The sequence below is a fragment of the Cherax quadricarinatus genome, chromosome 34 (assembly GCF_038502225.1).
Source record: "Cherax quadricarinatus isolate ZL_2023a chromosome 34, ASM3850222v1, whole genome shotgun sequence".
Classification (NCBI taxonomy): Eukaryota; Metazoa; Arthropoda; class Malacostraca; order Decapoda; family Parastacidae; genus Cherax; species Cherax quadricarinatus.
Genome location: NC_091325.1, coordinates 16,174,747 through 16,186,161, shown reverse-complemented (window position 1 = coordinate 16,186,161; position 11,415 = coordinate 16,174,747). Strand labels below are relative to the sequence as shown.

Sequence of the window (11,415 nt, the reverse complement as noted above, 5' to 3'; positions counted from 1 at the left end):
CTGATTCCTGTCACTTGATATGTGCCTATTTATCTCTTAATTATGATTATTACCACTGGGATTATTTTTCCCTTTTGAGACTTGACAGATACTTCAGAGTCATTATGTGTTATATCCTTAGAACTGTTTGGCTGACTTGTCTACAATTGAACAATTAATTCTTGCCGACCTAGTCTGATTTCCTCCAGACCGTACTCTGGAGGTTTTGGCAAACCCACCCTTTGCATTAATAAGTTGATCAGCTGCCTGGCTTACACCATTTAATTGATTCAAAGCCTTACTTTTACAAGACAGTTTTTCTTCCAATTCGTAATGTTGATTAATTAAAACATTCATTTCCATTCCATCTGCACAATTCTCCAGCAGATCTCTTTCACAGTCTTTAAACCACAATTTGTACCAATCAAATCTACTCTCTAAAGCATCTAAATATAACTTTAATTCATTAGGGTTCACGGTTCTGATTCATTAAATCAAATGCCTTCGTCACATGGCTTTTAATAGCCTGTAATGATGCTTTCATTACTCTAAAATTCACGGACTTGTCAGCCACATTAACTCCATTAGATCCAGTCATGGTTAGAGAATTATTAATCACTGATTATACAACTTAAGTAGGCGCCTTATAAGAGTAATTCTTGCACTTTACTCTTGTATAAATCCTAGCCACACATGTGCTAGCAATTAATTGGGCTAATTATCATCCATCACACGATCGATTAAACTTGTGCACCCTACACCCACTTCCTTCAATCAGTCACTTAATTATTAAGTAATTAATTCAATTAATTTTTTCACTGATTGCATCCGGTTCACGAAGGACCAACGGGCAGATATGGAAAATTTTCTAGGGTGCTTATCTGTATGTACCTCAACATCATATACATACAAGTAATCTCATTGGGAGACAACCATATTGTTTACCGTAGTCACCCCGTGTAGACATGTGAGAAAACTTAACCACCCCTGGTCACTACAGGTGGTCCCTTCGACCTCACAATCTTATCCATATCTATCCGAGACCAGTATGGATTGGATAGCACCCACAAGTACGGTGCTACTAATTAATTGTGGACTGTATATATTATATTAGTTTAGCTGAATGAAGGGGGGGGGGTAGAATACACATGGATACATCCATCAAGGAAAAACATTTGTACATAATCCCACCACTTACCAGCTGTTCTCTGGTGGTCACTTGATGTAGCTGGATCACTCATAACCTATCCAATTACAAAATAACATAACTGGCCAGCATGAGTCTGTTATAACTAGAAGGGTTACTTAACTGTGGGTGATTGATACTCCTTATTTCCTCCATTCACCATCTCATTTCGATGTCCTGCTACACCGACACGGTTCTCATTCTGGCAGGACGAGGTATCCGTCAGTTTGTCCCGGTTTAGAAGTCGTGATTACATAAATCTTCATTATCCCCGGTACGAGAGTCACACGTTCACTCGGAGCAGGGCGCTCTATTTCACATCCCGCATTCTCTTAACTCAATGTTATTATCACTGATTACATTACCATTCACAAGACGATTTAACGTCTCATAACTATTATACAAATTAGAGGTCACTCCATTAAGATCTGAGGCCGATGAGCGAGGATTAACACACGGGTATGTCCCCTGGACACACACCCTGGCCGTGCACCTGCCACCCGGTCGAACATTATTCACTAATTTTACCACCCCTTTACAGTGGTCCCTTAAATCACGTTCCCTCACTCTTCACTAGGGACAGTCACGACACTTCCTATTATGAATTGAGGCCTATATTGATCCTTAGGCCCCCGTGAACGCCAGTTTCCTCATTCCCGGTTTTCTCAGCCTCCTCACCCATTCAAAACACTCCCGCCACCCCCATGGCCCGCGTCGCCCCCCAACCCCCGCACATCCGCGCATGCGCAAAGGGAACTCTTGGTTCTACCCTATTGTCAAATACATTTTTGACTCATATCGACACATTAAACACCTATTAGGCGCTATAGCTTCGGAAAATCAAAAATTTTCCACAATACCCTTGTGATTTTAGTCCACAGATTTATCTCATTTGGGCATACCCAAAAACACTTCCCTGTTTTAATACTGCTTGTAGCTAGTTCTTGGATATCTGCACAAGGGGCGTGACACCAATTTCCACAAAAATGACAATTTATGCATGTGGAAGCCCGTTTGTTTGACTGACCACAGACTACACACAGCTTCATAATGATTTGAATGGTTGATTTACTGCAATTCTACTAGCAACCTCTTGAATATTCTATTAATAACCTCCTTAAATGAAGCTCTAGCTATTTGTATTTCTGTTTCTAACTGTTTTTGTATATTGGACAGCTTACCGTGCACGTTCCTGGTATATATTTAATGTTTGTATTTAATGTTTGTGTTTATAAGGGTGCCTACAACCCCATCCGTTTACAGTCTGCTTTATTGTCCAACGAAACCGTTTGAAACCAGTCCCGGGTTCGGACCAGTCAAGGGTTCGGACCAGTCAAGGGTTCGGACCAGTCAAGGGTTCGGACCAGTCGTTCTGATCTGATCAGTGGGTCACTTATTTAAACCATACTGGTCAGTGATTTGAGCTAACACATGAAGGATCTACTGGAAATTATCTACCCGAGTAATATGTGATTTGATTGATACAAAAGTATAACTTGCGTGTTGAAGAGCCGGTGACTGCTGGCAACTCCTACAGTGACGAACGGTCGACCTCAACCCTTGTTTATCAGTCGCTGTATCTAGCTTTTCTATTTTTTTTTTTTTTTTTTTTTTCCGTCTCCACCACAATAAATGCTATATTATCACTATAGTTGACTGGTGCAAATTTTGGAGGAAGGACGCTTTTTCTGGAGTAATAATTGCTTCTCGTTGTGTATATTGCGACTGCTGGTAACTACAGGTTATATGAAATTCACAGTATACGTCTGGTATTTCAAGAAAAAAGAAACTAATGAAAGTCACTCCACTCCACTAAGTACCATTATAATACTGGTTAGTTGCTACTACAACACTGTATTCTGCTATTCACTGGAATCACTAGATTATATGCGAGTACACTAGCAGGCCAGGAAGATTTTTTAAAAACAGCTGACCTGTGGTAAGTTTCTGGCGACTTCTGGCACCTGCCTCTATAGGCTTATCACTTCATTTACAAATTCACCTGTTTTCAAATGACACTTTAGCCTTTATCATCAATATACTAGGGAGCCACTGTAGTATACACTATACACTATGTATACTCAATGTTTTCAGGGAGACTTTCTTTCCTCTGACACAAAGTTCAATTATTATTATTTTTTCACACGGGACACAGGCCTATGATTCCCCTCTGGCAGTAAACTCTGCTAGGTAGTGCACACTAATGTGACATTTCATTGTGGCAACGGCTTGATAAAGCTCCTGGAGAGCGAAACGTTGCCACAATAAAATGTCACATTAGCTGCACTTGTGTCCTTTCACTTTACATATTGTCGGTAATTCTACCACCTTTATTACTACCCGGGAGTTAGTCGACTGGTGTGGGTCGCATCTTGAAACAAACACTGACCTAGTTTGCTTGAAATGCTCTGCGTAACAAGCGGCTTTCTATATAGTAGCATGTCAGCTAGGCCTGTATACCATGTACATGTGCTTGTAGTAAATAAAGATATTATTATTTTGGGTTATCCTAGGTTCTCTACACATATGCTTCTATGTATGATATTGTATGTAACTTTATTTGTGTATACCTGAATAAACTTACTTATAAAGGACCCCAATGGAAATAAGTCACTCTGTCTGACTTTTTTGGGTTATCCTAGGTTATCTACACATATGCTGCTATGTATGATAATTCTATGTAACTGTATTTGTGTATACCTGAATAAACTTACTTACTTACTTACATTCCGAGCAATCACTGCCTGGGGATAAGGGATAGTGAGCCACTGTTATTGCTACCAATCATGTAGGCGAGGAACTAAGAGTGCCACGTATTTCCGTAAAAGTATCATCTGCACTAAGCAACGGCCCCTACCATTAACACTTCCTACCTAAAACGCATAGTCAGATATAGAAGAGCAAATAAATCAAACTATTTATTCACACAAAGCTGCTAAAAATAAAAGTACTATATTTGTGTTTGTGGTGTTGTGGCAACAGTGTACATTCTAGCAGCGAGCTGGCATTGTTATTATCAATCATCAGTGACACCATTGACGTCGTAGGGGGAGGGTGTTCTAGTGCTCTATTCCTTTTTATTATTTTTATTTCGTCGCTATGAGGATCTTGGGTGTGCTCGCTTTCCTCGCCTTTGTGGGAACATGCTTTGGTAAGAGTTTGTAGTGAATTACTGAGACCAGTAACTGCCTCATCACTGCGTTGCAGTGAATGTTTTTGTTGAGTCAGCTGATGGTTGCCTCTAGTCACCCTGATCAGCTGTTATTTATTTATGTAATATATATAAATCTGGAATAGTAACTAAATATCAGTGTAGCTGCTCAAGTGTCCCGGGGCTCATAGTCTCGTGGAAGACCCAGTTGCAGCAATTTTCGTGGAATGTCAATAAATTTTTAAGTTTGTACACATTTGTGGTTGCAAATAATACCACAAGTTTTTCGATGAATTTATGAGTTATATCCTAGGCTAAGCAAGTTTAATTAGGTAAAGGTACACATAAGTACAATTCATAAGATTCATCCTGGGGCTGGGATCAAGAGATGAATTACAGCAGTTGGATATGCTGAATGTTGAAGACAGAGTAAAACAACTGAAGCTAAATCATGTTTATAAAATTGCTCACGAACAGTGTCCAGAATATCTTGCTGTCAATTTTGTCAAGGTTGGGAACCAAAGCAATCATAGTACTAGGGGGAGAGAGCACAACTTTGTAGTACCCACAGTCAGTGGCCAGGCTTCAAACACCTTTTATTGTACAGCAATAAAGGAATGGAACAGACTACCCGCACATGTCAAAGCCAGTCATACCATGAACCAGTTCAAGAAGAGTGCCAAAAAGTGTCTGATGAATGAAGCTACAGAAAGGGAGGGGAATGATTTTCTATTTTTTAGCTAAAATACGTGTAAATTTTACCTTATTCCTAGTAATGACCCTCGTGTAGTAGATAGTCTTTTTAGTATGATAATAAGATGTTATCTTCATTGTAGAATAAGAAAATATTATAACCTTTATATTATAATAATAAGGTAAAAGGACCCCAATGGAAATAAGTCACTCTGTCTGACTTTTTTGGGTTATCCTAGGTTCTCTACACATATGCTGCTATGTATGATAATTCTATGTAACTGTATTTGTGTATACCTGAATAAACTTACTATCTAGGATGGCCAAAAAAAAAAGGTTTGACAAAGTGACTTAATTCTATTGGGGTCATCACAAAATGTTTCTTGTATCTTTGTAATGACTATGCAGTATGATTGATGTCTGAATAAAAATTACAGTAATATGTATGTGGCTGTCCTATATAAATAATTGTTGAATGCTAGCAAGTGAATTTATTGTTTTTATGAAGGAAAGCACTAAACCCACAGTGGTCATATAGCTCCCTGGGGAATGGAAGACATTAGGGTCTAGTCTAAGGAAGGGAGGAGAAGTCCAGCTCCTTGGATCAAAAGCCCTCTCACTGGCATCAAGGGGCTAGCAGTGCAATATTCAGTTATTAAATCCATGTCAATTATGTACAGTATTTATAATTTTCATTAATTATTTAGATTAAGTTTTGGGAGCCCATCATGACTGCTTTAGGTATGAATATGTTAGACTTCTAACTTCTTATGCTCATAAACTTTGTCAGTGTTACATTCCACATACATGTCCACATACATCCACTTTGAGATGGTACAAGCTCAGGAATTACTCACTCCCAATAGAACTATGTCCTAATGTCTATTTTGGATTATTCTTGGTTAAATGTACATAATTTACATTGGTATATGACTAAAACTAGTTTGTGTTAATTACAGCCATTATGTAATTGTATAAATCTGTAAAGCCATATGTAGAGAGAACCTTGGTAGAGATTATCTAATCTTATCTTCATGACGGGGGCCATTTTTGAGGCATATTATGATACAATGCAATTTCCTATCTCAGTGTTGGGTTCATCCATTTCTCAGACCTGTAATTTGCTGTTTCCTGCTTAAATCTAAAGTAAACTTGATGCCTTTAAAATAGAACAATCAGTTTGAGAGCCAATCTGTTCACCAAATATGATGTGAGATCTGTGTGTAAACTACATGCTTGAGATAACCTTGTAGAATTGTATTTTTTTTACATTACTAGTACTTTTTTGGAACTAAAGGTCAGTCATGCAGGGTATGTAGAGAAAAGCAGGTAATAGAATACAACTTGATGAGCTGCAGTATATTTATTTGGAAAAAATGTGTTGTATGCTGTGTATTCTTTGAAAAGTGCTGTTGGAGTGTGAGCAGGGTAATATTTATAAAGGGATTCAGGGAAACCGGCAGGCCGGACTTTAGTCCTGGAGATGGGAAGTACAATACCTGCACTCTGAAGGAGGGGCATACAATTCGGATTTCGAGCAGTTTTTTTGGCAAAATTTCCCCCCAAGTTTCGTACATCCCATCGTACAATCCCATCTGCCTGGGCTGCTCATACTTTCGTGACTCACTCTTGGGCACATTAAATGTCTTATTTTATGTTAATATAGACATTTTTATTAATCCATCTATGATATTTTCTTCAAAATTATGTAAGAAACACGTTACATAGCATATAAACATGCCTTTGTTACTTGTTCACTCGGAGTGTCGCTCTAGTCTTAACGCCATAGTAATACTAATAGTACATAATAATAATAATCACTTTTGGGCACATTAAATGTCTTACTTTATGTTAATATAGACATTTTCATTAATCCATCCGTGATATTTTCCTCAAAATTATGTAAGAAACACATTACATTGCTTATAAAATGCGATGTTTATATGGGGTGGAGGGTAAACACTACGTTTTCTCTAGTCCAGCATTAGAAAAAACTATGAATCTGCGTTGGCCGAGTAACCACCCTTTATACATAAGCTTTTGCTTACAATTCTTGGCATGAATTATTCATTACTTCTCCCTTTGTTTATGATGGCATCTAAAGGTAGTTGTTAAAAACGATTAAACTCGGTGAACATGGTATGTCGATGGTAATAATATGGCTGTAGGCCACAGTGTATGTATCCGGTAGGTATACACCTGGGATGTAGTCCCCCTGGGACTACAAATAAATACTACTCACCAACAAGAGTCTTCAATAATGGTATGTAATGTTCATTTATCATTAAAATTAGTCATTTATATTTATTTCTCATTGTTTTCTGTATGTAAAACTATAGTTATTCTCTATAAAATGTTTTTTTTTTTGTTAATATTTTTGGGTGGCTCAAACGGATTAATTGGATTTACATTATTTCTTATGGGAAATATTACTTTGGTTTTCAGCCATTTCAGATTTCAGCCAGCCTTCTGGAACGGATTAATTATGAAATCCGGGGTTCAACTGTAGCTAATGTAAGAGTGCCTCTGGACCTCTGGCAAGACAGTGATGGAGTGAATAATGGTGAAAGTTTTTCTTTTTCGGGCCACCCTGTCTTGGTGGGAATCGACTGATGTGTTGATAAAAATAATAAAAATAAATACACACATACATACATATAGGAAAACTTTTTACCAGTATGGAGTTATTAGTGACTTCTGATTGGTTGATGACTTAAGAATGTCGATGAGATCAGTGGCATTTCTTTTAACTTCAAAATGCATATTATTAAATTCAGCGTATAATAATCCTTTTTTTCTAATGTTCTACTGTAGGCTGAACTAATAATTGCTGGCACCTTTAAGCAAGCCCATACTCTACCATAGCTCAGTTGCTAGTGCCGAGGTCTGGGGATCGATCCCTGGTATGGATGGAAACATTAGAATGTGTTTCCTTAAGACACCTGCTATTTGTGTTCGCTTATCAGTAAAATAGGTACCTGGGTGTTAGTCAACTGGCGTGCGTCACATCCTCGGACAAAATTAATCTAATTTGCCTGAAATCCTCGGCATAATAAGGGGACTTTCTATATATGTAGTGGTATGTCATTGATGTCATCTAGGCCTCTATACCTTGTACATGTACTTGTAGAAATAAAGAACCTTATTATTATAAAGTACAGTATAGTATACTGGCATTTTAAAATAAGCTTCAAGTTGGTTACACATTTGTATTTTGCAACAAAATATCTTGGAATGTCCATAACATATAGTAAGTTGTATTCTTTCCATTTATTGTACGTAATGTTAAAAGTACATATTCTAAAAGCTCTGTATATCGACTTGCTATTTCTTCATTTTTGTTAAGCCTTATAGAATTGAATAATTATGTTATTGATAAGTAAGATATGTGTGCAACACTAGGAATCTTTATTGATGAAATGTTTCACCTGCACAACAGGCTTCATCAGTCATATATAGAAATGAATCACACTCCTTGAGACATAAGTGTTGGTGGAAGATGAAGTAAATAATGTGGAGAAGTAGTTTGATGCAATTAGTCAATCACAAAAGGTGCAAGATTATCAATCTCTTAGCCAAGAGATTTTTTAACCATTTCATCCAAGACGTTATTTCATGTGCTTTGATCTTTCTGTAATTTTTCATGCACCAAATATGTACTGATTAGTTCTTATTCCACCCTGAAGGTATATTATTCTAGCTCTTTGCTTAATTCACCTGACAACTAGTAAGCCTTTCAGCTACACTACTGCACCACTACTTTTTAACAATAGTAAGCCTTTCAGCTACACCACTGACACTTGCACCTTTCTTAGAAGCCATGGCTATGGTTATATGTAAGCAAAATAGGCTAAGAATTGCACAAGATCAAGGGATCTTGTGCTTCACCCAATGCCATCTATGGTTATCCAGTAAACTAGTCTGGCAGTTGAGGGAATATCAAGTTCCCATGTAATTTTTGTCCAGACTAAGAGATGCCGGACCATCAGTTCCTGGAAAATCAGGACACCATCACACTGGAACGGATCTGCAGATCACGCTCTTCCTGTATGCAGATAAATTAGACACATGTGCAACTCTTGGGTATCTTTATTGAGGAAACGTTTCGCCACACAGTGGCTTCATCAGTCCATACATAGGAGAAACTTGAAGAACAGGAGGAGAATGAGGTAATCAGTCCCTCAACCTTGAGTCGTTGTGTTCAGTCCATCAATCTTGAGTAGAATACGGCAATGAGCGGAGAACCATTCATCTACAAACCTGTCAGACATTGCAACTTCTTGGGATCTTAATACTTAGGAATTCTTCGCTTGCCTAATTCTTGGGCACGACCTACTTCCACATTGAACAAATGTGACACCACCTATGACTGCTGCACCTCTCCTGCCATACGGTTTATAAGCTGCTTCTCCACTCATTGCCGTATACTACTCAAGATTGATGGACTGAACACATTGACTCAAGGTTGAGGGACTGATTACCTCATTCTCCTCCTGTTCTTCAAGTTTCTCCTATGTATGGACTGATGAAGCCACTGTGTGGCAAAACGTTTCCTCAATAAAGATACCCAAGAGTTGCACATGTGTCTAATTTATCAACATGTCGGTTCTCTGAACCATTCATCTACATTCCTGTATGCAGATGTATGCTACTCAGACTTCATTTTTCTCCATGGCCCATCTTCCTTCATTGCACTTTATGGATTTTGCTCACCTAGTGATTTAGCATTATAGTGTGGAGTTCTGACTATTTCCTGCTGTGAACTTTTAGTGAACTACTACTAGAAGTGGGCCTTACACTACTTGTTTTGGGTTGAGCACATTCCAGGTATTTTTTTTCAGCAAATAATAGAGAACTTTTTAAGGGTTAAAGGAGGGTCCCAGTGCTCTTTCATCCCACTTTGGATGGCAGTGGAGGAGAGCTTTTGCTGGTGGTGATTGATTGGGAAACTTTTAAGTATCGAGTTCTTGACATAGGGCAGATTTCTTGAACATGCTTTGGTCCATGCCTTGAGAGCTATCAAAACTTTGCAGCCCAGTCCCAGGCCCCATTATGTACCTTTGCAATCCTTTGACTACCACCCACAGGATGGGTATGAGGTGCATAATGAAGACGTTAAACTAAACTAAGAAAAAGCTCAAGAGCCCAAGTCTTTTCCAATAGTGCAGATCAAAGAGCAAGGGAAGAGGTGAACATGGTTGTGTTTATCATTGAGGAATCATATTGTGTCTAGCTATCAAGCAAGTCATTGGTGCTCACCTCAGAGCTCCCCACTATTTTTGCCCTTCTCCTACTGATTGCTGGCTGTAATGAGTTACTAGGAGTTTAAGTGTACTCTGTGCCCTGGAATAGTATACTTCACAATACCCAGTGATCGAAAAGACTGTTGGGCCTTGATTGCACACCCAGCACAAGGCCATGGAGTTCTGTTGATGCTGGAGCCATGTTGGATCCCAGGTAATGAATTAGTGGATGCTGATTCAAAGGCTGCTGTATTTAGTGCATTCTGTAGTACATCTCTGCCTCAGTAATCTTTTGGGGCACATTCCTTGGTAGTAGATTTTATTTTGGTTATTTACCTGGAAGATTAGTAACCCAGGATAACCCATGAAAGTCAAGTATGTACTGGGATATATTTCGTCTAGGATCCTTTGGTCCTTTTATCCAAGATGTGAACCACAATAGTCGGCCAAAGGCAAGAGGCAAACTGTTGAGGATAATACTTGAAGTGAAAGCTGTCCCTATACTGACCACCCTTCACTTCTTTACCTAGAATGAATCTCATGGTAATGCATAGTGCATTACCATGAGATTGCACACACACACACACTGGTGGTGACCTGTGTGAAAAAGTATTTACGTATGTGCAGTTATAATAGCAAAGCAGTGTAACTCCTTCCTTAATGTTATTTGAACAGTTTCCTCTGGAATGATACGCACAGGAAGTCACCTAGGTACCTATTGTATTGTGGCGTGAAAAGAGGCATTAGTTGTAAGGAGACCATGCACCTTCATCTGGTCCTGGATACAAGACTGTTGCTGACAGTAATGCAAAGAAGACAGTAGTGCAGAGCAAGTATTTACTTTGGCAACGTTTCACTTCATGTTGAACTTTATCAGGCAAACTTTGTCATCATGTTTCTTTCCTTCACCTCTAGTTTTGCTCATGTGCATTCTCTTGTGTTTGCGGGGGTCGAGTGTTTTGGCCCTGCTTTTTAGCTTCAGAATTGATGGGCATTTACTGGCTCCTGGTCCCTATCTTACCTACGCTTGGTACTGTATGGTGTTTTCACCCACCACCTCCTCATCCAACTCTTTCCACTTGGTACACCCTAAGACAGAAAAAGTATTTCCTAACACCCTTCAAACTCTTGTACATTCCTAGCTTCCACCTAAGGAATCTCTC

At 38.7% G+C, this 11,415-nt stretch overlaps 1 protein-coding gene across 1 annotated transcript in view; it reads left to right on the top strand.

Moving 5' to 3' along the window:
- The first annotated feature begins 4,168 nt into the window (after nt 1-4,168).
- LOC128693732 (basigin-like) overlaps nt 4,169-11,415 on the top strand; it is a 32,572-nt gene continuing 25,325 nt past the window's right edge. The window contains exon 1 of the mRNA XM_070091192.1: nt 4,169-4,316. Within this exon, the coding sequence (XP_069947293.1) occupies nt 4,265-4,316 (52 nt within the window). The 5' untranslated portion in view covers nt 4,169-4,264. The remainder of the gene's footprint in view (nt 4,317-11,415) is intronic.